Source organism: Haplochromis burtoni, unplaced genomic scaffold (assembly GCF_018398535.1).
Source record: "Haplochromis burtoni strain Fernald_Lab_line unplaced genomic scaffold, NCSU_Asbu1 Contig_105, whole genome shotgun sequence".
NCBI lineage: Eukaryota > Metazoa > Chordata > Actinopteri > Cichliformes > Cichlidae > Haplochromis > Haplochromis burtoni.
In genome coordinates this window covers 580,600-604,855 of record NW_024582466.1, presented here as the reverse complement: position 1 = coordinate 604,855, position 24,256 = coordinate 580,600, and the positions used below count along the sequence as shown (strand labels likewise).

At 42.1% G+C, this 24,256-nt stretch overlaps 2 protein-coding genes across 2 annotated transcripts; one reads left to right on the top strand and one right to left on the bottom strand.

The window, feature by feature from the left end:
* Positions 1–105: 105 nt before the first annotated feature.
* On the top strand, positions 106–18,509 carry gemin5 (gem (nuclear organelle) associated protein 5). Its single transcript, XM_014335347.2, has 28 exons — positions 106–396; positions 1,746–1,900; positions 2,578–2,759; positions 3,214–3,365; positions 3,562–3,654; positions 3,987–4,119; positions 4,674–4,839; positions 5,283–5,495; positions 5,939–6,024; positions 7,261–7,343; positions 8,304–8,440; positions 9,622–9,695; positions 10,539–10,720; positions 10,890–11,029; positions 11,187–11,358; positions 11,435–11,653; positions 11,738–11,794; positions 11,873–11,998; positions 12,184–12,279; positions 12,425–12,562; positions 14,062–14,209; positions 14,353–14,472; positions 14,579–14,789; positions 14,874–15,128; positions 15,341–15,503; positions 16,192–16,696; positions 16,938–17,025; positions 17,580–18,509. Exons 1-28 carry the CDS (start codon positions 255–257, stop codon positions 17,742–17,744), a joined length of 4,401 nt encoding a protein of 1,466 aa, XP_014190833.1. The 5' UTR covers positions 106–254; the 3' UTR covers positions 17,745–18,509.
* On the bottom strand, positions 18,386–22,715 carry cnot8 (CCR4-NOT transcription complex, subunit 8). The gene is made up of 6 exons (XM_005927877.3): positions 22,484–22,715; positions 21,893–22,086; positions 21,140–21,301; positions 20,395–20,539; positions 20,137–20,247; positions 18,386–19,768 (listed from the first exon to the last, which is right to left on the bottom strand). Exons 1-6 carry the CDS (start codon positions 22,598–22,600, stop codon positions 19,640–19,642), a joined length of 858 nt encoding a protein of 285 aa, XP_005927939.1. The 5' UTR covers positions 22,601–22,715; the 3' UTR covers positions 18,386–19,639.
* Positions 22,716–24,256: the final 1,541 nt, after the last annotated feature.

The following is a 24,256-nucleotide window of genomic DNA, read 5'->3' as shown; positions in this document are numbered from 1 at the left end:
AATTAATAAATAGCTTTTGTTTTTGTTCAAAATAAATTTTGGAAATTATTGCTTTTAACTCGACAACCTGGGATTTTAGATTGTCCCAGCTAGGCTTCCGTCGTAAGCACCGGTAGGATTTACGACACCACGCTGTGTGTACGGTCATAAGTGTTGTAGCTACGATAGTGCAGGTAACATGTGAGAAGTTTGGATTAGGTTTCTAGGACTTTATTAAAGAAAAAAATATATATTTTTAAAGTATCCAGGGCGTCATGCGGGAACGGTCGCTTCCCGCCTCTCCCAACTGGTACTGCTCGCGCTGCAGTGATGTCAGCAGCAGCGGTTTGCTGGGCGTCGGGGCCAAAAACATCATCTACTTGATAGATGTGTCTGCATCTTCGTGCAGAGTGGCAGGTGAGTGAGCAGTCACCGCTGGACACCACACATAGCACAGACTTGATCGTGGCATTCATGTTTTAGTCCCTGCAGCCAGAAACACCGCGTTAAACTCAGGTACAACGTATCTGCCTGACCAAATCGGAGAGATTAGAGGATCTCGGGCTTTGATGGGCTGCAGTGACCAATTAAAGGATTTTACAACATTCGATGGAAATAAAAATGATGAACTTACCAAAAACACCACAAAAGTCAGTGTGAAAAAATGCAGTGACAGGCTAATCGATTGTGGTAGTTTGTATGGCCCTCATGTGCTTGTATTAATTTCTGAGAATGTCAGGGCATGCTCCTAATGAGACGATGGCTATCCTTTGGGATCTTTTCTGTGATCTGTACCAGGAGCTTGTCCTGGTGCTAGTCTGTACACCCAGGTAGCGTCAGGTTGAAGAAAACACAATGGCAAAAATGTGTTTTATTGGATTTAGGTGCGGGCCAGTCAGTGTGGTTTCTTCATTCTCCAGGAACTGCCTGTATACTCTTACCACAAGAGGCCGAGCATTGTGTCCAGCTCTCCTACAGTATCTTTGTGTGTCCTATAATCTCCTCCACGTTCTTGAGACTGTGCTGGGAGACACTACAAACCTCCTGGCAGTGAAACTTAGTGATGTGCCATCCTGGAGAAGTTGGAGTACTTGCCCAGGTTCTATAGGGTCCACTGTTTTCTACTGACACTGACCCCAGCCAAATGCAATGCTAGTAAAAAAAAAACAGGCTCAGAATACTGGCTGTTTTTCACCACAAAGCCCTCACTAAAATAGACCTATTGTATATTTTATTTTCTTATTGAAATACCAGTAAAAGTCCTTCATCAAATCATCTATTTGGATCACTTAAATGTGAAGAAAATCAATCTTTTCCACTTCTCCCACTCACCACTGATTTACGAAAGTGCCAGCACAACTAAATTAAGAAGAAGCCAAAAATAAAGGCATGTGTATGCAGATGGACTGTTTATTTAGATTGGCACTTTAAATCCAGCACAAGTCTGTGCTCTCTTTCTAGCAGTGATACTTTTAGCATGCAGGGGTGAGTCTAAAGGGGGGACAGAGGGCATCAAGTTCAGAGCTTTAGTAGCTGTTTACTGTATTTTATACATTTCTAATGTAAAGTTTGTATCTAGTAAAACCTCATGATTTACTATTATAGATTAAGTTAGAAGCTGAAAGCAAAAAAGTAATAATTATTAGTATATTTTCTCCAGTTTGTCTTGGGTTTATAACTGTTGGAAGCTAAAATCATAATTGAAATTAAACAGATTAATCCTCCAGTCGCAGTGAAATCAGTGTCCTTTTCTGTGTGTTTTTCAGGTGAGCTCGTGGGCCATAAGGACTTGGTGTCCGGCTTCTCGTTTTGCCAGCATGCAGGGCAGAGTCACATCTGTGTCAGCTCCTCCAGCGATGGCAGTGTCCGTTTCTGGGACTCCAGCAGCAAGACTCTTGTTAGGGAGCACGCAGCTCATCAGGTGAGTGTCCTGTCCTGTGTCCACTAACAGAGAAAGAGGTTTTGTGTCGTGCTTGCGCCCCCTACAGGATGTTGTGTGCTCTACACCAACTTGGAAGCAGCTTGTATGTGTGTTGTGCCGTCTCACGTTGTTTTTTTCACATTTATATGAAATGGTCCAATCTCTTTGATGAGACTGGACCCCTGACCAGGTCTGGAGAAAGAAAGTTAAGCATCAGAGCTCGACAGGACTCAGTGGGATGCGCAGCAAAAACATCGTCTGCAGCAGCTCTGTGATTCTCTCTCGAGGGCATTTTTAAAACAGTCGTCAAGGTTACTGAGGGCATTGCATATTTATTTTCCATTATTTGCTTGAGCAGATGCCTTAAAGCAGTATTTTGTCTGTGGATTCATCTGAATAATAAACTGCATGTAATGACATGTTGGTTAAATATCATTGGGAAGATGTTTAAACCCAGAAAGGATATTTATTTGACAAATCATGAAACGCATAAAAAAACGTTAGTATATTGATTCATTATGCCAAAATGTTAACAAAGGTTTTTACATTTAGATAATAGTATCTGGTGTTTAGTATTTGCTATAAATGTCTTTGGAAGCAGCTCACTGCCCGTCAGCACACACCTGACTAAGAAGAACTTGTGACACGCACTCACTCGGGTCTCTTTTTGTGCACAGAGCTCCGTATCAGCGCTGCACTGGTCCCCTGTGGATAAAAACCTGGTGGTGTCCGGGGATGAGAAAGGCGTGGTGGTCTGTCACTGGTACCACACGGGTGACACGACCAGCTTCTTCCCTGAGCCCAGAACCATCTTCTGCCTCACCTGCTCTCCTCATACCTGGAGCTATGTGGCTGTTGGGTAAGGATACCAAGAAAGACGACTGCTGGACAGATTAGTCTGCTGGATCATGAACATTAAAGCGCTTTGCATGAACGAGGGTAGTTTTTCTGCATTTTACCAAACTGACTGTCAAAGTTTACATTAACATTATAAAGTGAGTGAAGTGGGTCTACTACTAAGTGTTTCAAAGTAGTTTTTATCCATAAAAGAGAGAACTCGCTTTAAATTTTACTCGTGTGAAGGGCAACTTTCTGAGCTCAGGTTTGTGTGAGGAAAAAAATGTCTGAAGAAACATTTTTGATCAGTCGAGCATCTAGATTACAGTTCTTTTAAAGTCTTTCACAAAGCTGTAGGTAACAGACAAAAATCTCAATAAACGTGTTTTCATGATCATTTGAAGTCTTGATTGTAAATGAATCAAAATTTAAATTCAGTGAACATGATGTCGGTAACTGTGACAATGCTGCTGTAGGTACAAAGATGGGATGATCGTGCTGATTGATGTGAGTAAGAAAGGCGAGGTGATTCACCGTCTCCGTGGACACGACGATGAGATCCATGCGCTGGCGTGGTCACCTTTGGCCCATGAAGATGCCCTCTACACCAGACCTGAAGACGGTGAAGGTAACGTTGTGTTTCTTTGTATTATTGTCGGGTCTTTAGCTTACAATATAAAGCACCCTGAGGCAACCGCTGTTGTGATTTGGGCAGTATTTAAATTATCCTCTTTATTCTTCTTTTTAAAATATGTTTGTTGTGCACGAAGAAGCCAATTCAACACAAGTATATGAGACTTTTTATTTTTCCTCTCATGTAATAGCAACCAATGGAGTGTCTGGAGGAGGTGGCTGCTATCTCGCATCTGGGAGCAAAGACCAGACTGTAAGGCTCTGGAGTACAGCCAAGGGAAAAGGTGGATTTATGTTCATTTTTAAGATTTATTTTTTAATTGATGCTGCAGAAATCAGCCTTGAAGAAGAAAATGTTTCATTCACTATGAGTGTTTAAAATTTCACTTAAACACGAGGGTTAGAGTTTAGGAAAAAAAGCACAGTGTATACAAATTCTGATGACCTCTGAAGCTCGTGTTAGATTTTATTTCCCTCCCCACACGCAGCATAAAAAGGTTTTGTTTTTTTTTGTTTTTTTTATAACTCCATGATATGACAAAGGTTTACCGCAGGTGATTAGATCATACCTGGTGCAAGACGTAATCCTTTTAGCATCTTCTCCTTCACCTTGCAGGTGTCATGACTCTGAAGCTGCCCTACCTGAAGAGGAGAGGCACCGCAGTCGACCCCGGGGTGAAAGAGCGTCTCTGGCTCAGCGTTCATTGGCCGAAGGGACGGCCGACGCAGCTCGTGTCCAGTTGCTTCAGGTACAGTGTGTGTGCAATCAGTCAAACTGTTTAAAGAGGGTTTTTTGGTTGTTGACTGAGTAACAAAATGATCACGACAAGAAGTGATTGTAAAACTGTGGCCCGTTTTGAATTTTTCCTCATAACTTTAACATTTTCATAACTTGCCTGCTTTAATATTTTTTCCTTCAGTATAAAAAACACAGACTTTAAAACTGACATTTTTTCCCTCTGTGTCAATGAAACTGTGATGTAGCTGCAAGCAGCAGAAATTGAAGATTGTTATTTCAGGATTGTAACAAATGGGAGCAAAATCACTTGTAATTGCTTTTTAGACCTTTTTATTTGGCCTCTAATTTTCAGGATATTGTCTGGAGGTGTGTTTGTCCAAAGTCTCTTGGCAAAATGTCAGGAACAAAGCAAAATAGAACATAAAACAGACCCATTAAAATGTAAAACGGTAAAGTGCTTTGTCAATGCTGGATTTAGTTTCCTTTTTTTGGGCTCCTTCATTAGCTGTATCCAAGAGCTTGGCTGATAATTGAGTTGATAGGCTTAATTTGGTGTCTCCCCAGTGGTGAGTTGGTCATGTGGGATTTAACCAAGACAGGGAAGCAGAGGTGGACCCTGTTCGGCACATCCTCAGAGGGTCAGAACCACAGCAGGATCGTCTTTAACATGAGTTCGGTTCACCTGCAGGATGGCAGAGAGCTGCTCATCAGCACCTCCATGGACAGAGAGGTGAGTGACCTTTGAACTTACAGTACATGGCCTGTGCCAGTATGGAATTCAGTACAGGCCAGTGGGTGTTTTTTAACTGTAAAGCTCTTGCGAGGACAGCTGTTGCTGCCAGCCCGTATCCTCCTCTGTGGAAAGTAATCGAGCAACAAAACCCAATTGGCAGTGGGCTCACGCGAATCAGGAGACCTCCTTGGTGGCCAGAGGGAGAACGAAAGCCAAAGGCAACAACCGTCTGACACCACAGTCTGATTAATCTCCCAGCACTAGTTAAGATTCACTCGAAGAAGCTTTTTTAGCCATGAGTGCACTGCTGTGTTCCAGCGTTCATCTGGCCTGTTTTTTAAAGTGGGAATTTTGCATGAAAGCAAATAAGGATTTCTGACATTTATTATTAAACTGCCTTTAAAGAGGGAAGTTCATTGAAAGCTGGTTCATTCTTCCAGGTTAAGTGCTGGGACCTGGCCTTGCTGGAGTGCTGCTGGACTCTGCCCACCCTGGGCGGTTTCGTCTACGCCCTGACCTTCTCCCCCGTGGGTACTGGATGTCTGGCGCTCGGTGTCGGTGACAACATGATCCGGGTGTGGAACACGCTGACCACTCAAAACAAGTACGACGTCAGGTCCTTCTGGCAGGGGATCAAGTCCAAAGTCACAGCGGTAAGGAGTTTCTTTTTGCAAAGCGCAGCTGATTTATGGTTAACCATTAGTGACAATAAGAGACATGATCAGTTTATACCCAGGAAGAATATTAATGGTTTACTTCACTTTAAAGTCTGTGTGTGTGTGAGGAAGTTTTCTGAAAGACGTTAAAGGATGAGATCTCAGATCAGTAAAGAAACAACTTCTCGGATGAAAAAACAATTTGTCGGCTGTCCGAGTGTCTGCTTTAAAAATGATCCAGCGGAGCTGCTGATGAGACTTTGAGAGGACATTAAAGTCAGACTTATGTTATCGGCTTTAAGCAGCCTTTAAATTTTATTTTGTTCTTCAAGCTTCCATCATGTCTGAGGCTGATGATAGTGGCTAAATTATTACAGGCTTGTTGCTGTTCGCTGACACAAAAGATGAAGTGCATAAAAAAAGGGTTTCATTTGTTGTAGCTGGCGTGGCATCCGACAAAAGAGGGATCTTTGTCTTTTGGAACAGATGATGGGAAAGTTGGTATCTATGACGTCTTCTCCAACAAGTAAGGTTCATTTCTCTAAGATTAGCTGTCTGACCCCGCCCCCATGCTTATCGTGTTTATTGCTTGTGCTTGTTTCATGCTGTTGCCTTGATAGACGATTGGTGACAGCACATACAGAAGCATATATCAGTGTGTGTCGGTGGTATTCAAAACACTTTCATTGTTTATGAAGAAGCGTATGTGTTAAACTTTGGTGATCCATGCTGTGTTTTTCCACAGAGGATCATTTATGTTCATTTGTAAAATATGATCTTTGCTTGATTCCCTTTTCAAAACATCATTATGTATCTCACTTTCTTTTAATTGGCTGCCCCTCGTCTGACTTCCACAACCGGAACTGAGGGCTTGTATGGAACACCACCTCCCCTTTCTTTTTCCGAGATTCCCAAAACAAACTTCAAGCCTTTCCTTTGAAAGCAAAACAAAATAAAACTGATACTGTGATCTACAAACTGCATTAGACTTGCCTAATTGTTAATCAAATTTGCACATATTAAAGAGCTTCTACTCCTAAGAAGTAATTTCAGAGGTGTTTTGATTTTGGCACTGGTACCAATCTCTGGGGCATCATTTAGTGGATTACAGGGCTTTACCAGTGTCTGAAATGACCATACAGTGAAATCCCATCAACCAAAAGACCCAAAGCATAAGTAAAACACCTATTTAAAATGTGGCAGCTGTAGTTCAGGAGGTACAGCGGGTTGTCTGCTGATCCAAAGGTCGGTCTGGCTCCTCCGACCTGCATCTCAGAGTGTCTGCGGGCAAAAAGCCGAACTCCAAACGTTTCCTGTGATGCATCTCTCCAAGAGCAAGTGCATGAATGCTATGCTTAGAAAAAAGCACCTGTAAAAATGAGTGTGAAAGAGGTTTGTGGTGATCTCATTATTTGAATCTTTGGTGTTGCTAACTTTCATCCACCAGTATTATACCAGCATTTGATAGAAAAATAAGGAAATGCAGAATAAATCAACTTGAAGAAACAAACAGAACTTTAAATAATTTGTAAGAAAATTGCTTTCTTATTTATTTATTTTTATGCAAAACGTCAGAACTGTTGTGATTTCAGTTGGAGTTTGACTTTGTGACTTTCAGAAAACTTTTCAAAGTCCATCTTTTGCTTGTTTTCTGGTGCGAGTCTTGTGGTTTCTTCTTATACTCCCTTGAGGCCTGTTTTCCTGCAGCTATACACATCACACATCCCTAACCGAGCGTTTGTGCTGCTTCATCTCCTCCCAGGCCTCCTCAGATATCGAGCTCCTATCACAGAAAAACGGTGTACACGTTGGCCTGGGGGCCCCCGGTCCCCCCAATGTCATTTGGTAAGTTCTTAATGAACTCTTAGCAACTGCTGTTGTTTGCTCTGAACGCTCTGACCCAGCAAAAAGCCTGGCAGTGGGACACCAAATAAGCAGAGAGTCAGCGAAAAAGCCCAACCATCTCTGCACGCCTTTTCGTAATCGACCCTGTAATTGAGTGAGCTGAGAAAACACTTACTCCTCACCTCCTTCCTCTTGAGCCGCATGTGGGGAAATCAAGACGTAGGAAGTTAATTTTACCAGCTGTCGGCAGATGACATTTTGATTAGCGTATCAGTCACTGGGCTTCAAAGCCATAAATGTAATTGTTGCACTGCCAAAAATTCTGCTGATGGCTCCTAAACAAACAAAAGTAGCTGCTAATTAGTTTACCCACAGCATTGGCACCAGTTCAGCTCCATTCGTGGACTTGTGATTGGTTCAAATTGTCAGGATGACTTACAATAGGTGTGCAGAGTAAATCAGGACCAGCTGCTTCTCAGGGCTGTCAGCCGCCATGCTTCCTTTGCTCTTTACATTAAGGCTTCTACATACCTGGTGTTCACAGATTAGTCTATCTTATCTATATTACCTATAATAATGCCTGTGTATATATTGAATGGGTAGTTATAGTAACCAAGTCTTTAATTCATTTATATCTTTGAGACTTGTGGTCCTTAAAATGTTTAAGTTCAGCTCTCCTGTGTGAAGATTGCAGTCGTGAAGTCATTTCAAGTTAAAGATGCCATTACAAATTTACGATTTGCTCGAATTAATGAGGTGTCCAATTAACTAATCATTTAAGTTCTAGTTAAAAACTAAAAGTATTTACTGTAATGCAGTAAAATGTCTTTAAGTAATTGGCTTTAACACACTGTTATGTAGCGGTAAACGCTATCAAAAAAACACTTGAAACCCACAGTTTGTCCACAGTAGACCCTCCGTCATGAAGAAACTGAGTTTTATGTTCTGTGTGGCGTTCAGGGACAGCAGGAGGAAAACCTTCCTTTAGTCTGTACAGCTGTGCCGGCGAGGGCGTCATACTCCAGCACGATCCATACAAGCTGAACGGAGAGGCGTCGGACATCGACAAGCTCATCAGAGATACTAACGACATCAAGGTGGGAGGGGCTTTGATGTGATGATGATGATGTAATTATGCAGTCCCTTTATCCTCAGATAAATAACTCAGAAGTATTACTCACTGATCCTTTTTGATCCTAACGATTCTTTCTTTAACACGTAGTTACCCATAATGCAGTGGTGGAAACCACTGTCACGCACATGAAGGGATCATATTTGTAAGGGGTGGGGTAAAAAAATTGATATAGGATTATGTGGTGATATTGTATGGATCCAGGGATGACAAATACCAATATTTTATTAATTAAATTAAAATATTCTGGAAATATTATGCACATGAGGGCTCATCTCATTCGCCACCTCCCTGAGATAATGCTAGCTTGTAACACTGGTTAACACTGGACACACTTAGAGCTAATTGCAGGATTGTAGCACATTCCTGGTTCTACAAACTTGTTTAATCTGTTTTTATATGCACAACATTGCTCACCTCTCTCTCCTCCACTCTTTGTCGTGTGCTCCCAATACGATGAAATCCTTCACTGACAAACGTGGACGCCCTGTGAAACTAAAACTAGCCTTTCTGCAAAAGCGCCGTTAATTTAACCTCTAGTTTTAAATCAGGATGATTTAAAACTATAATTTCCCTCTTTCTTTTTTTTTCTTTTTTTTTTTTCATGTTTCGAGAGGATGGTGAATAAGTGCTCCTGAGATTAAAATATAATAAAGCAAATCTTCAGCAAGCTATTGCTAATCACTTTGGTGGTCACTGATTCCTGATGTAATTCCCAACAACCTAACTTTGTACTGAAATAAGATCAGTTATCAAACAGGACTCTGTTATAGGCTGCATTGCAGATAAAGGCACAAATAACCCAGCCTGACACCCTCCTCACCATCATCTCACTTCCAGCACCAAGCAAAGAGAGCTTTGTGTGCAGTTGGTAAGATGGACAGTAAAGCAGTCACATGTGTAGAGACGTGTGTTTGTTGCTTTGTAGTCTGTTAGCAGGACTTTTATCTGTGCAGAGATTTCATTACGCCCTCAATGAACCAACCACATGTCAGGCAAAATAAAACCTGACACACTAAGAAAGCTGACAGCACAAGTTCACTCTGCAGGTCCTTCGTGCCTGCAACAGTTTGTTTCATGTCTGCTGCTGAATGTAAATAAAGGAGATTTGAATAAGTTACAGAGGTAAAATTTGCTTCCCAACAGCACAAGCTGTCTCCACACACCGACCTCAGCTGGAAGCCAGATGGGAAAGTTGTTGCCATCGGCAACGAGGATGGGTGAGTGAACGGTCTGGCGTGACCCATCTTGTAACACACCATCAGCAGCCGGCGGGAGTCCTCTGAGGGTCCAACTGTCTGCTGACAGTGTCTGGACTCGAGGCTACAGAATAATGAATTTTGTTCTGTTTGAACTGTTGCCCCCTCTTATCTAGGTCGCTCTCAGGGATTATGATTGGGTGCCACACTGACACATGTAGATGTCTACACTTCCTGAACCAGCCAGGTTCAAAGCAAACCACATTTGATTTATTAGATGCAATAGAAAATGGCTCGCAGCTTGTTTGTTTCACTTTGTGGCTCATCATACGTCTTCACAAGCAACTGGATTCATGAACCTACAGAGTTATTGCACAACTCTGCACAAAGTTCTCACAGGTCATTAAAAAGTCCAAAGGATGAGGTCATAAAATGTGTTTTCTGTAGGTGTTAGAATGTATGGATGGTGTGTTTAAGATAATAAAAATTCAGGAGGGCACTCCTGAAGTAAGGAGATGCACTTTAGCATTTTTTCAATAGCTGTAATGTAACTAATAATGGTCAATATTCAGCTGTAAAAATGTAATTTTTTGCAGATATCTTGGCTACGTTGAGGTAGCTGATGTCTAAAAAAGCATATCAACAGCTGGTAAACCCACTGTACACAACCTGCCAATAGATGAAAAGCACAGCTGGTAGCTGGTTGGTGAACAAAGTCAGATATTTCTTCTGTAATCTCATACGTTGCATCCCGTACTGCCTTGTTTGTTTGCTTGTCGTCTCGGGACTACAGTTGCTTTTCATTTCTGCTTGAAGTGTTTTTGTGCTTTTTGCGACCAGCTGACCAGCTGCTCTGTGCTGCAGGTGTATCGACGTATATCAGGCTCCCAGTCTGAAGTTGCTGTGCAGCATCCAGCAGCACCACAAGATCATTAACACGTTACGGTGGCATCACGACCACAGCTCTGCACTTGAGCTGCACTGCCTCCTGGCCTCGGGCTCCAGCAACGCCATCGTTTACGTGCACGATCTCCGCTCTGTTATAGGTGAGTCCTCTTTAACATGTAGTATGTCAACCGAACTGTACTGCAATCCTCATTATGTCAATTTGGAAGAATCTAAACTGTCAGTAAAGGGCGAGTAAAAAGGTAAATGACATATTTAAGGCTTTGATGGCTGTGTTTGTATTTACATCAGTGTTTGTTTGTTGTGCAGAAAATCCTCCAGAAAGCCCCGTGGTGCTGACGGAGCCCTATCGGAGGTTGTGTGGCCATACGGCTAAAATCACCGGCATGGCTTGGAGTCCGCATCACAACGCTCGGCTCGTCACTGTCTCATATGATGGCACAGCGCAGGTCAGTGGATGGGTGTAAACCTGTAAATGATGGTGGTAGATGCATAAGAATCTCTACCTCAACACGTTGGCTTTTCAGTTGGCAGACATGTTTTTATGTTGCTCTCAGCATGTCGACACATCTTTGGGTTTTATTGTTGAATATTCTTGTTCTTTAGGTGTGGGATGTTCTGGAGGAAGCAGCTGTCTCTAACTACAGAGGACACGTTGGTTATCTGCTGTGTGTGGACTGGTCCCCTGTGGATCCAGATGTGATCTGGACTGGAGGGAAGGACTTCACCTTGCAGGAATGGAGCGTCTCCAAACAAGAGTTCACAAAGCCGCCTAAAGGTAACGCCAGAACCGTAACCAGCACAAAACGGCCTTTCTGTCTGACCAGCAGGCCGTGACACGCATATGCTTTCAGGGAAAAAGATGGTCGACCTGAAAGAGAAGATGAAGGCCAATACGAAGCAGAAGAAGAAGAACAAGAAGGCTGGGCCATCGGGGGCCGAGGGAGCTGCACAGCCAGAGGTCAATGGAGCGCCGGTGACAATCGGAGAGAGGGCAGTGACGGGACAAGGGGTGTCAGGTGAAGATGACGAAGATGAAGCCAGCTCAACAAGCAGCCCAGCACCTTCACCAGGTAGCAGTTCAGAAAACAGCAGTTGTCATTTCAAGATTTTCTGCTACTTTTGCGTTGAAGCTCAAAATATTTTCTGTCTTTCAGCCACATTTGAGATGCAGAGAAAATCCTCGGCTGCTGTAAAGAGTAAAGATAAGCCAGGTATGCACAGATGTCCTTTTGAAACGGGTGTTTGGCACATTTCTGTGTGTAACCGTGTGTGTGTGTGTCTATCTTAAGACTTAACTGGGCTGAAGAAGAAAAAGCCTCGCTCCATGTTGCCTCTCAGTACATCCATGGACCACCGGCCCAAAGACGAGCTGCTGCAGGACTGCATCACTCTGGCTTCTGTCAGACACGACAACAGTAAGACCACCATGCAGTTTATCATTTTAGACAGTGATTACTGTAAAGACCATACTTTTAATAACGTTTTATTTAAAAATGTAACCCTTTTAACCTTTTTTTTTTCTGCTTGCATGAAAGCAAAATGAGGCTGATAAGCAAATATCATCTGGACTGTTCAATGAGCGTGTGCATTTATATTCCAGCACCTCCCACAGGCTGTGTCCCAGGCCAGGGAGATCATATCCATCTGGGCCTGTTTGCTGACAGACAGGCTCTGTACCGCATGTTTGATGCAGAAGGTGCGCTTTAGTTTTTCATCTGAGTCATTAAAGTTAAAGTGGTGAATGCGTGTTCAGCTCTCGGAACAAGCTTTAAATGGAGAGGAGTTCTTTTACATGATGTGTTGGATGACTCATCCATTGTGACGTTGATGTTGCCCTTCAGAGGAGGGCCACGTGGAGGCGGGTCACTTCGACTCCGTAGTGTACCTGCGGCTGTGGAGCGGCGACCTGGAGGGGGCGCTGCAGCTCGCCACAGAGAAAGGAGAGCTGAACGACCACCTGCTCTCCATCGCTCCCATGGGTAAATGCAAGAATATTGACTTAACCTGAGCCTTTGCAGAGTGTGTGACACTGGCACAGGTGTAGGCAGAGAAAAAAATGTATTAGTCCTCAGGTGTATCATCAAAGTGTTTATACTATATCTGGGACCCATAACGTCGTAACAAAAGGACTAACATATTTTATTATTTTATGTTTGTTCATTTATATATATTTTTTTAACTTTCTCTATTCTTTTCAACTGTGACCACTTCCACAGTGTCAGTGACTTTGATCAACAGAAGCCCACTAAAAGAAAAATGTTAAAAATGGAGAGTGTCCTCTTCATGCCACCTGCAGCTGGGCCCTCTCTGGGTTGTTTTTTTTTTTTTTTTTTAATTTTCTTATTTTAGACTCTGAGGAAAGTCTTCATTCACACCATCGTTTGTTTGCTTTCTTGTCTCTGGTAGTTGTTCCCTGGTTCCTCCTTCCTACTGAAGGCTCAGTGACTCATATGTAGTCTCAGTTATACAACTGATCCTAATATTTATTTCAGTCTTATTTTTCTTTTGTTTTTATTTTTCTGAAGAAACTAAGAAAAAAAATTCATTTCAAGTCTGTTTTATTTATATAGCGCCAGTTCACAACAATAATCACCTCAAGGCGATTTAGTATAATACAATAATACAGGGCAAACCCAACAATCCAATAACTCTTTATGAGCAAGAACTTGGTGGCAATAGGAAGGAAAAACTCCCTTTTAGCGGGAGAGAAATATAATAATAACTAAAGATTAAAAGCAGAGCGGGGTATAAACACAGAGTGAGTGAAAAGGGTGAGTGCAGAATAAACAGTGCATTATGGGATGCCCCCAGCAGCCTAGACCCTATTGCAGCATAACTAAATGAGGATTCTGGGTCACCTGATCCAGCCCTAATTGTATACTATATTAAAAAGGAAAGTTTTTAAGCCTAATTTTAAAAGTAGAGATGGTGTCTGTCTCCTGAATCCCAGCTGGGAGCTGGTTTCACAGACGAGGGGCCTGAAAGCTGAAGGCTCTGCCTCCCATTCTACTTTTAAATACTCTGGGAACCACAAGTAAACCCGTAGTCTGAGAGCGAAGTGTTCTGTTAGGATCGTACGGTACTATGAGGTCTTTTACATATGACACGGTTTGATTATAAGATTTTGTATGTGAGGAGAAGCATTTGATTTGACATAAATTTGATTGTGACTTCCAGAGGGAGGAAGAGAAGCCAGTGTGGGGGGAAATATGCTCTCTCTTTGTTGTCCCTGTTAACGCACTCGCTGCAGCTTTCTGGATCAGCTGAAGGGTTTGTTTTTGAACATTTAGCCAGTGCAAAATGTATGTAAGCCAAGGGATAAATATCAGCTGCTGACAGGGTAAATGTCATCTTATGGCCATGTCAACAAATGGGGTCGATATTTGCTAAAAATATAAACGGCTTTATTTCTTTATTCAGCTCTCAATCGACTTCTCTGCTTTTGGTGTAATGGGAAGTGTTTTATTTGCTCCTCCAGCTGGGTTCGTGGTGTGGAGCCGGACAGTGGAGGCCTTCGTCAAGCAGCTGTGTCTGCAGGAGCAGTACCTGAAAGCGGCGTCCCACCTGCTGTCCATCAACAAACTCTACGAGGCAGTCGACTTGCTGCGCACCCACAAGCTTTACAGGTTTGCTTTATTTACTGTTGCTTTGTTTTGTTCCTCTAAATAAAAAAGTTCTGTTCCAGGTTTGTTTGCTACAAAAATACAGCAAAAGTAAAAGTTTTCCGGCCATATTCTGGTGATATGTTTTGTTCATCTGTTATTATCAGGGAGGCCATAGCGCTGGTTAAAGCCCGGCTGCCAGCAGACGAACCGCTCCTGAAGGAGCTGTACACGTGTTGGGCTGCAGTGCTGGAGAAAGATGGGCATTTTTCTGCAGCAGCTAAGTGGTGAGAAGTGTTTAGAAAGTTTAAAGTTGCTCTTAATGATTGTTTAAATTGCTTTGCAAACATTGTTAAATGGGTCCTCTCTCATTGGTTTGACATCATCTCCCAGCTACCTCGCTGCCGATGCCAGCTTTGACGCAGCCAAGGTCATCGCCAGGAAGAATGACGTCTTGTCACTGAGGACCGCGGCCAGTCTAGCAAGAATCTCAGGAGAGGCCTCTCTGGCTCAGTCTCTGTCGCTGAGATGTGCCAAAGATCTGGTAGCCGCTCGAGACTGGGTCGGAGCACAGGAGGTCCTGAGTTTGCAAGACAGCCTCCTGGTTAGTAGTCGGAGTGTGAATTTGGGTTTAGAAGATGAACTGAAAGTCTGTGAAGTCTGTGAAACCTGTTCCAACCCTCTGCAGGTCCACAGGCTGCATCTCTGTGTGGCTGAGCTGCTCTCTGAGATGCTGGGAGACTCTGAAGTTAGTCCTGTAGCATCCTGCGCCTTCCGTCACCCGTGGGCGTCACCGGGTGAGCGTCACATTAGCATCATGGATCGAGTGAGAGATGTGTGGGAGGAGCAGTTTGCTGTTTCACATCAGAGCGTCGGGGCTCTTCTGCAGGAGCTCAAGTCTGCAGAGAGCCCAATGCCCACTGCTAACAGTCCTCTCAGACAGGTACAGACACAAACTAGGTACATAATTGATGATACGGCTGGAAACAAATGTATTATGTATAGAAGAACTGAAGCATCCACAACAGAAGATATAAAAAAACAGCTTAAATGTGACGTAGAAGCATATTTGAAGCAGAGAACTGAAAGAAAACTAAAGGAAGTCTTTTAATGAATTTAGACTAAAATCTTGTCCATGTGCCTTTCCATCTGCAGGTCCTGCTGCATTCATCCCTCCACCTGACCTGTGCTGTGCTCAGCTGGTTACTGGCTGATGATGATCAGCTGGTGACAGAGCTGTGGCACGCAGTGGCTTGGCCGAGAGAGGCCGGACACTTCTGTGTCTCTGCAGAGCTCTGCAGGCTGCTGTTCCCAGATGGTACGTCCTATTAACAGAACAGTGAAGTCATCTGTCCATCAGGGTACATCATATCAATCCTAAATGTGGTGGCTGCACTACTGAGACAGAATAAGGGCAAACTGACATTTTAGCCAGAAGATGAGCATTTAAGTTCTGTCGCAGTCGTTTTGGCGACACCTTGTGGTGACAAGTGTTGTAACATCTGAGCTTAGATTCATGAGACTTTTATGCATGAATTTAAATGTTAGGACAATGTAAAATAACTGTGTTTGACAGGCATTAGCAGCTTTACCTTGCAGTGTCTCTCACAGGAGTAGACTGTATTTTTGGTGGTAGCAGAGGGAGGAGCCTCTGTATATATGTGAATAGGGTGACCACACTGAGCTCAGCGGCCTTTCTGGGCATGTAGCAGTGGTACATGCCTTTTGCATTGCTCTGTAGCTGTTGCAGATACTGCAAAGCCACCCAGTTCAATTTTATTTATATAGCACTAAATCGTAGCAGTCACCTCAGGGCACTTAAATATTGTAATGTTAAAAGACCCTGAAAGAATACAGAGAAACAATCAGACGAGCCCCTGTGAGCAGTTTGTATGTTGTACTCTTTTCTGCTTTTAAGTAAATAAATAAATAAAAGGAATAAACAGGTTAATCTGCATTAATAATGAATACATTTCCTGAAAATTGCTTTTCTCTCTGTTGGTCAGGCGATGTCAGTGTTAGTTTTCGGAAACATCCCAAAGAGCTTCATCACACGGAAGAAGCAGCCAAAGCTGCTGCCAGCAGTCTTCAGGCTTTTGTCCTTTACCACCGCCTGTATGAATGCTGGTGGAGGACCTCGGGAGGCAGCCAGGAGATCCAGAACGGCCTCTCCCTGTCGTTGGCTGACTCGTCTCCTGAAGATGAAGTGAAGGATGAGGTGTCAAACGGAGGGCTGTTGGAGTCGGCAGAGACCCACCGTCCTGTGAGTGGGAGTTTTCATAAACTGGGCTTAGATCCATCACTCCTTCTGTGTGAGCCTCACGCTGCCTGCCAGGCCACCCAGAGAGCTGTGAGACAGATCCAGCAGCAGCTCGCCGCCATGGTGCAGCAGCACAGCCAGACCCAGGGAGGGCAGCTCGACTCTGGGGAGAAACGGGATGACAGCCCTGCAGTGATTTCCACCACCAGGGAATTCTCAGACAGTCAGGACTCTGCTGAGGCTGAGCAGGGGTGAGAGCTTTGTGCCAGCTTCTTATGTTTTTATTGTTTATATGTGATTATCAGACCCATGATCATAGCACTATAGCCATGATTATAAAACTAGTTTTACTGCGCATCACTTTTTCTTTGAAATCTGGCAGGGCCATGTCTAAAACTAACCTCATTCCCATCAGTCTCAGCCATCTCGTGGTCTTATTTTCTTTGTGATTAACTTTGATTGCTGAATCAGGCGGCTGTTTCTTCTCCCCAGTTCTGAGGACCCGGAGACTCTGCTGTCATTATCCTCGAAGATGTCCAAGCATCAGAAAGAGCTGGCTGAGCTGCCAAACACACTCAAGGTACAACCAAAGCTTACAAGAGAGAGTCGTCTCTCCCAAAGTATCCTGAAAGCAGTCGTGGAAGTAAACCTTTTAGAGAGGATGTTAATGTTGATTCTGTGCATGCAGTATTTGTCATTTCAACATGACAGTCAAGTAGTAAGATATACCAAGGACTTTTGTGCTCCCTCTATGATCTCCCACCTACAGAGAGAGATCACAGAGAGAGAGGGGAGCAGTTTCATGTGTCAGTTTTGACCTGTTTCTCTGCTCACAGCTCTACCCTCAGGGTACCTGCTGGCTATCCCATCATGCTCCTTGTTTTTTTTCCATTTCTGATTAGCACAACCAGACAGTTTGACATCTTAACAGCAAGACGTGCTTAGTATGAAGAGTTTAAGTTGCACAAATAGTTCACTATGTTGCAGATTTCTCTTCACACGTCACAGGAACTCTTTATTGTGATGTAAGATGCTCTTCAGTTTTTAGATGTATTATTATATTTGCAATTTAATATATTATTAGGATGAAACACTGATCCCCAGGGCTACAGAATGAATGTTTTTGTCTTTCAGGTGTACCCTCACCCAGATGTTGTGGAATGCTGTCTGGTTCTTCTGCATCTCAGCAAATCTTCAATGTCTTTCTCGGACTCGCTCCTACAAGAAGCTAAAGATCTGCTTCGTAAATATGGGACAAGTCCCTCTGTCCTGAAAGCCTCGCAGCGATTCCTCATCTGATTCATTTGCTGGCAGTTTGGGGACCTGCCTGATGGTCTGACTTCATGTCTCCGCTGCTACACTGACTGTTTACCTGCATCCACACAAAGCATGCTCAGATGTGTTCAGTCAGAGACCTCAAAAAGCACGTGGTTCCAAACTGCAGACTTTACACACTCATTCAGATATGTTTCTTTGAGTTTTCTGATACACTCAAAGCAGCATTTCTGCAGTTTTTTTCTACAATAAAAACAAACTTAATAAAAAGTCCTGAGTCAGCTTGATTCCACATTTAAAAGTGCCTGAAGGAGTCTCACGAATTCTGAAGCCGGACAAGGTCAAATTATTTCTATAATAGTTACAATCACAGATTGATGGATCTACTGTATATTGATAAGAACTGGGCTGGATGGAGTAATATCTATTACCTTTGAAAGCATAAGAACATAAATGTCCAGCCGGACTGAACAAGAGCCCTGAGTTTAAACCCAGTGGAGAATTCAAAAGAGATGATGGCAGAGGTGACTGTGTGGGGAAAGTTTTTAAAGCCTTATTTTGGAGCAAAATAACCAAACTGTTTTCAGTTTCACTGGTGTTTCTACATATTTAGTCCTAACTGTAACAACCGATGCATAAAATATCTGCCGCTTCTAGAGAAGTCTTTAAGAAAAAAAAAACTGATTTAAAATGATCATGGAAAGCTTTTCAGGAGTAACCTTATAGAACTGTGTGTGCATCAGAAGGTAGTGAAGGTGGTCTCTCACTACACAGCTTCCCTTGGAAAAACTCAAAATACTAATGGTCGTCTTAGCACACCTTTGATATACACACTGACATGTCAAATTTCTTTTTCAATGAACATCTTCAAAAGAACATGATCACAGAAGTCTTTGTTGTATCGTACAGGCCGCTTGGACTTATTTTTTTAATTTTGACTGTAAAATTAAAGCTCACCTTTCAAAAACCATCAGAATTTTCTCTGTAGCACCAAATGGTTTAGGAGTTGGAGAAAAGATGGTAAAACCTAGAAGGAGATGATTTTCCTGTTTTCAGAAAGCTGTACATTTGTGCTAAATGCTCATCTTCTCTCTCCTAAATCATCAGAATTTTCTCTATGAGCACAAACTGTGATGGAGTCCATCTATATATCATTAACCCTTCTACACACAGACACACACTGTGTTTCTGTAAATCTACTTAATAAAGAAAAGAGCAAATGCTTTTTGCTTGCATTGAAAATACAAAACAATTTAATGTACAACTGTTTAAAACAATGAAGAATGTAAAAAAAGAAAAGTGACCACAACACCTGCACAAGTGACCGTGGACAGTTTGATCTGAGGGTGAATGTACAGAAGGACAGCAGTTTGGCCAGTGAAGCATGTGAGTACCCAAGCACAATTATACACTCCAACTCCCACTGTTAAAAGTTTCTCAAAGTGGAAAAGAGCTAAAACATTTATTTGCATCAAAATTATACATTTTAATTTACAGGCCCTTCCAGCATTAACTTAAAAAGAAAGAAGGAAAGAAAAAAAAATCCCTGCAACAAGAGAAGAGTCCGGCTGATGAAAAAGACCTGACCTTTCGTGTCAATGTTTGGTCTAAAAATCACAGTAAGATCGAGCAGCTGGTCCCATGCTGTAAAGAAAGATGTCACTGATGCTGTGAGAGAGAAGAAAACAAAAAAAGCTTTTTTAAAAAAGTCTTATGAATATATGGCCATATACTCATAAAAGTGACTAAAAAGAAAGCGGTGAAGGAGCCACTGTCACCGAGTCACTTGGCAGGGCGACGCTCAAACAAATATGCATTTAGTAAAGTCTTGCCGAGGGACGTCTGAGAGCATGTGGTGGGGGTCTGCTGGTTGGGTTTTAAAACAAGTGCATGTTCCACTTGGAGGGTCGAGCGCTCAGTCAGTGCTTGTTGTTGGTCTCCTCCTGGCCCGAGCTGGAGATGGCGTTCTGGGGTTGGGTGGAGCCCGAGCCCAGGCCGTACAATCTCCCACAATACTTTGCGTCGTCGATGTTGTCTTCGAAGAAAAGCTGCAGACAAAATATAAAGTTTCACTGACATGACTCAAACACTGTCTCAGGTGTGCAAACAGGAATGTTGTTTGATCAAAACTTGCTTAATTTGTATCTGATTTCCATTAGTTTAAATTCATATTTATTTTCAAAGAAAGGACGTTTGGATTCACAAACATGCTAAATAAGTCCAGTTTGAGTTTAGTGAATAACATTAAATATTTAAAGTGGTAAATTACATTAAACTACTGTAATATCTGATCTTTTGACTCAGATCTCCAAAGTAACTCAAAGTTCGGATAAAGAGCAAACATGAGCATTTAATAATGCTGCAGATGCCATCGTGAGTTCTACCAGAGATCAAACCGGTATCTGTGAGAGCGTACCTCCTTCATCCTGAAGAACGCCATGCCTGTGAGCAGTGAGTCGGACCCAGCCTGATGTTGCCGTCCAATCCTCTTCAGCTCCAGTTGGTCTGCCACTTCCTGTAGCCCTCCCTGCAAACACACCACGGTCAGATATCTGTCAAAACTCATCCTGATCTGATCTGACAGATGTCTTCTATTTGAAAGCAAAGCCATTAACAGCTTCAAGTCTAGCCGAAGCACCAACTCAGATGTAGTGACTCAATTATCCAGGTTTACCTTCAGGTTCTTGCAGCTTTTCATCAAGTACTTGACGTCATAGATCGCTGGGAAAAACAAGTTGAGGATCTGAAAGAAGTCGTGCTCCTCCTCGGGAAGGCGTGCATCCGTCAGGAGCTTCACCAAGTAGCCAAAGTCATACCCACTGAGGAACAAAGGACAAGAGGCCAGCTGGGTTACACTGATGAAGTCTAAAGAATTAATTACAGTCTTCTCTGCAGGAACGAGACTGTTATTTAAAATTATTTCCCGAAATGAAATTGAGAATTTAGGTGGACTGTGTCTTGGAGAATGTAACAGATGTCTAAACTTATCAGGTTCAGCCTTTTCATTTCTACCAGTATCCACAACTTTTAGTCCCAGGAGCTTTAAAGGAAGTCAAATGTTCCCTTCTTTCAGCTTATTACTTCTTTGGGACACTAAAATTATTTCTCGGAGTTTAATTTAGATCCCGGTGGCCATGGAATCCATTTCCTTCAAACCTCCTGCTCTTTGGTTAAAGTTCCTGGGATAGAAAGAACGCTAAAAGAAACAGATTCAGAAACTCGTTCAACACCTCAAAGATGCAGAAATATCTCTAAGAAAACGGTTCAGTTTGCTTTAACACTACACATGCTGAGCTTCATTCATGGTTTTAGAAAGGTCTGCAGAGAGCAACGTTACACCATTTATTTGTTGCTAAAATCTTTTTTTTTTTTATTGTATACAACTAAAAGGTGGTGTAGGGTGCAAACACACGACTGACCTGTGGAAGGAGAGCCACTTGACGTTTTCACACAGCACCAGGCCGGACGTCATGAGGAGCTCAGCAAAGTAGAGCGTGTCGATTCCCTCCTCTTCGTGTTTTTTAAACTGGAGGCCAGAGTTCTGAAGCAGGTCTATGGAGTCTTGCGAGTACATGTCTTCTCTGGAAGGAGAACCGGAGAAAAGCACATTTAGACAGTAAATCCACACTGTTTAAAAAAGCTTCACGCTTTGAAATGTGCCTTTTTAAACAGCCAGCAGGTGGCGAATCCCGCAGCTGCAAAAAGACCTGCGGTTGTATAGACATCTACGGGAAAAAAAACAACCCTTTGGCTCTTTTGATCTCATCAGGAAGTCACAGAGCAAATTGTCAGTTAGTATTTCAAAACTTACCAAATATGAGATAATGCTCATTTTGTATTGTCAAAGAGGGCAGCAAAGCAGGGTATGTCTGAAACTGTCAGTGTGCAGTTTGACCCTTAACTACAGGACTTTAACCAGAAGGTGCTGTAAAAGCCAGCTGTGTCCATCTTTTACATACAGTCTATGAGTGCAACAATCAATTTACAATTGCTCTAACATGATTTCAACTTAGTTCCAAAGACATGTAGACATATGGTGGAGATGAAGTTATAATGCAGCAGGTGATTAAGTCAGCCCTTCTTCTCTACATTCAGTCACAGTCAGTACACTAAAACGTTCAGATGGTTGCAACACAATGAAAAGAACGAGGATTTAAAGAGAGTCCACTCACGTAAGGTTAAACTTGAAGTTAAACTGCCACGTTGTTGTGCCAGGGGGATAATCTCCTTCCTCATTCATGAACGTGAGCCCAAGCTGGATGATCTTCAGGAGGTCGACATTGCACCTCAGCAGCTGGTACTGGTAATCCACTGTGCTCCGAAACTCTCCAATCGGTCTGACAACAACTCCGGGGAACTCTGTGTCCTGGTGAACAATATCAACAAGTGTTTGTTTACAGTTTTTCTTCACTCAGAAATCTGTCATTACTCACTGAAATAAGAGCCTGAGAGCAGTGAAAGCTAAGGAAATGAGTAGTCATGAGTCTTTTAAGGACATTTAGGTAAATTTTACGATTAAATATGAAAATATTATTTGAGATCAACTGCCCCCCCCCACAGAAAACATCAATAAACAGAGATTTTAAAAATAAATAAATGGGAGCAGGAAAAAAAGATACCAATAGGGCAGGTATCTAGAGACAAATGTCATTTGTAAAACCACAGCTACTAAATTAAAGAAGACTATATCACAAAATTCACCTCAAATTCAACTGTGTAAAAACATTGGACAAAGAAATTAGGCCATCACGCCAGAGACTCACCATTGCAATGTAATTGTAGCTTTGAATAATCTGCCGAATCTTCCTCATTTCGTCCTCAACATTGCTCGCCCAGACCTCACAGATTATCTGACTGGAATCTGTAAGTGCGGCTGGCATGTTGGCAGGTCAGGTGAAAAAAGCCCAACAAAAGCACTCGTTACCGAGGCGGTGGGCGGCAGTACACCGAAAAAGGAGAAAAAAAAAAAGAAAAAAAAAAGAAAAAAACACAACTCTGGGGGAAGATGAAAAGAAAACTGGTATCAGAAGAGAAGGCCAATTAATACTTGTAACACGAGAAAAGAACACACACATATGGGAATACTTTTCATTTTCACATTAATAGAGAGGTTTGCAGTCAAGTCACTTAATTATCTGTATTCTGGTAAATTTTATTCATCAATTTGTACATCAGTTCATGCTCGTAGGGTTGCCAGACAGTCAGACACCTGAGGTCTGTTTTATAAAGCAGGATTGGGGCTTATTAACACAACTTCAGGGTTAACTCTTTCCAGTGTTATGAGGCTAGTCCAGTGCTAAAGAACTCACGGCCAAATTTGTTCAACAGGGTATGTTTGAGATATGAAATCCACGCCTACTGACAGTTCAACCAATTCAATCAATTCTCTGGAAAAATCTTTGGGAAAACCAAAATAAACAAACAGAAAAAATAAAGTTTTTGTGTTTCCGCGATGAGAAATTTGGGTTCTCTTGATTTTTCCTTGACAGCTATGCAAAATTTTGACACAACTTTATTGCAAATTACAAATTTGCACATAGGTTTAAGTCTACATGTGAACTCTGTTTTCATAATTATCATTTACCTATAAAAACCAGAAGTGAAACAATGAAACTGTCGCTTTCAGCTTGTAGTAAGTTTTTACGGTGTTCACATTTTCTAATAGTATAGTTATGACCTCCACTGGAAAATTAGTTGTTCTCTTGCTTATTCATCAGTATGATTGGTTATATGCTGCCTCCACCAGGTTTTTTATGTAAACATGCTTTTAACGAGATAGAGAAACCCTGGGTAAACTTATCGGGTTGATAACTACCTCCGACCACTTAGTTAGATTGCTTATATTAGATAAATTAATCCAGACAAAAGAGATAAAATGGGTACAATGGTTATACCATATCCGATGAAGCCAGTACAAATTTTTGTGTGATAAAAACATTGTGACATCAAGCACAGGATGATCCCATGCATTTAGTGCGCATACGCTGTTGTATACAACCAGGATATGAAGGTACATGAGAGAAACTAGCAGCTGGAAATGTGTGACCCAAAAATAAACAAATGACTTCTTCATCAAGCACAGCTTGAGCTCTCCATAGTAACAATCCATATGACAGGAAGAGCAAACAGTGGATGGAAATTAGTGATACGGTTGCATGGTGACAGAGGGGCACCTATTCCTCTATTTTTCAAGTTGCAAGTGGATCTCTAAAAACATTGTGCAACTCCTGAAAAAATATGGTTACTTTACTTTAGTAAAAAACTTAAGTGTTCAGCAGTTATACTTCCTCTTACAATTTAAATAGTGAAATAAATACTATAAACGGTGCTTCAGCTAGTCATATGTCATCACAAACTGCGTTTGGAAATAAGTAAAACGTTAGTAAATTAAACCCACTTTTAAAAAAAATGTTTAAAATCAGTGGGGATTTTTTGTTTGTGTGTTTGTTTGTTTTTAGCAAATTCCTGGTCAAAATATCACTGGTGGACATAAAGAGAATAAATACATACATATATAGATAAGTACGTAAATAAAA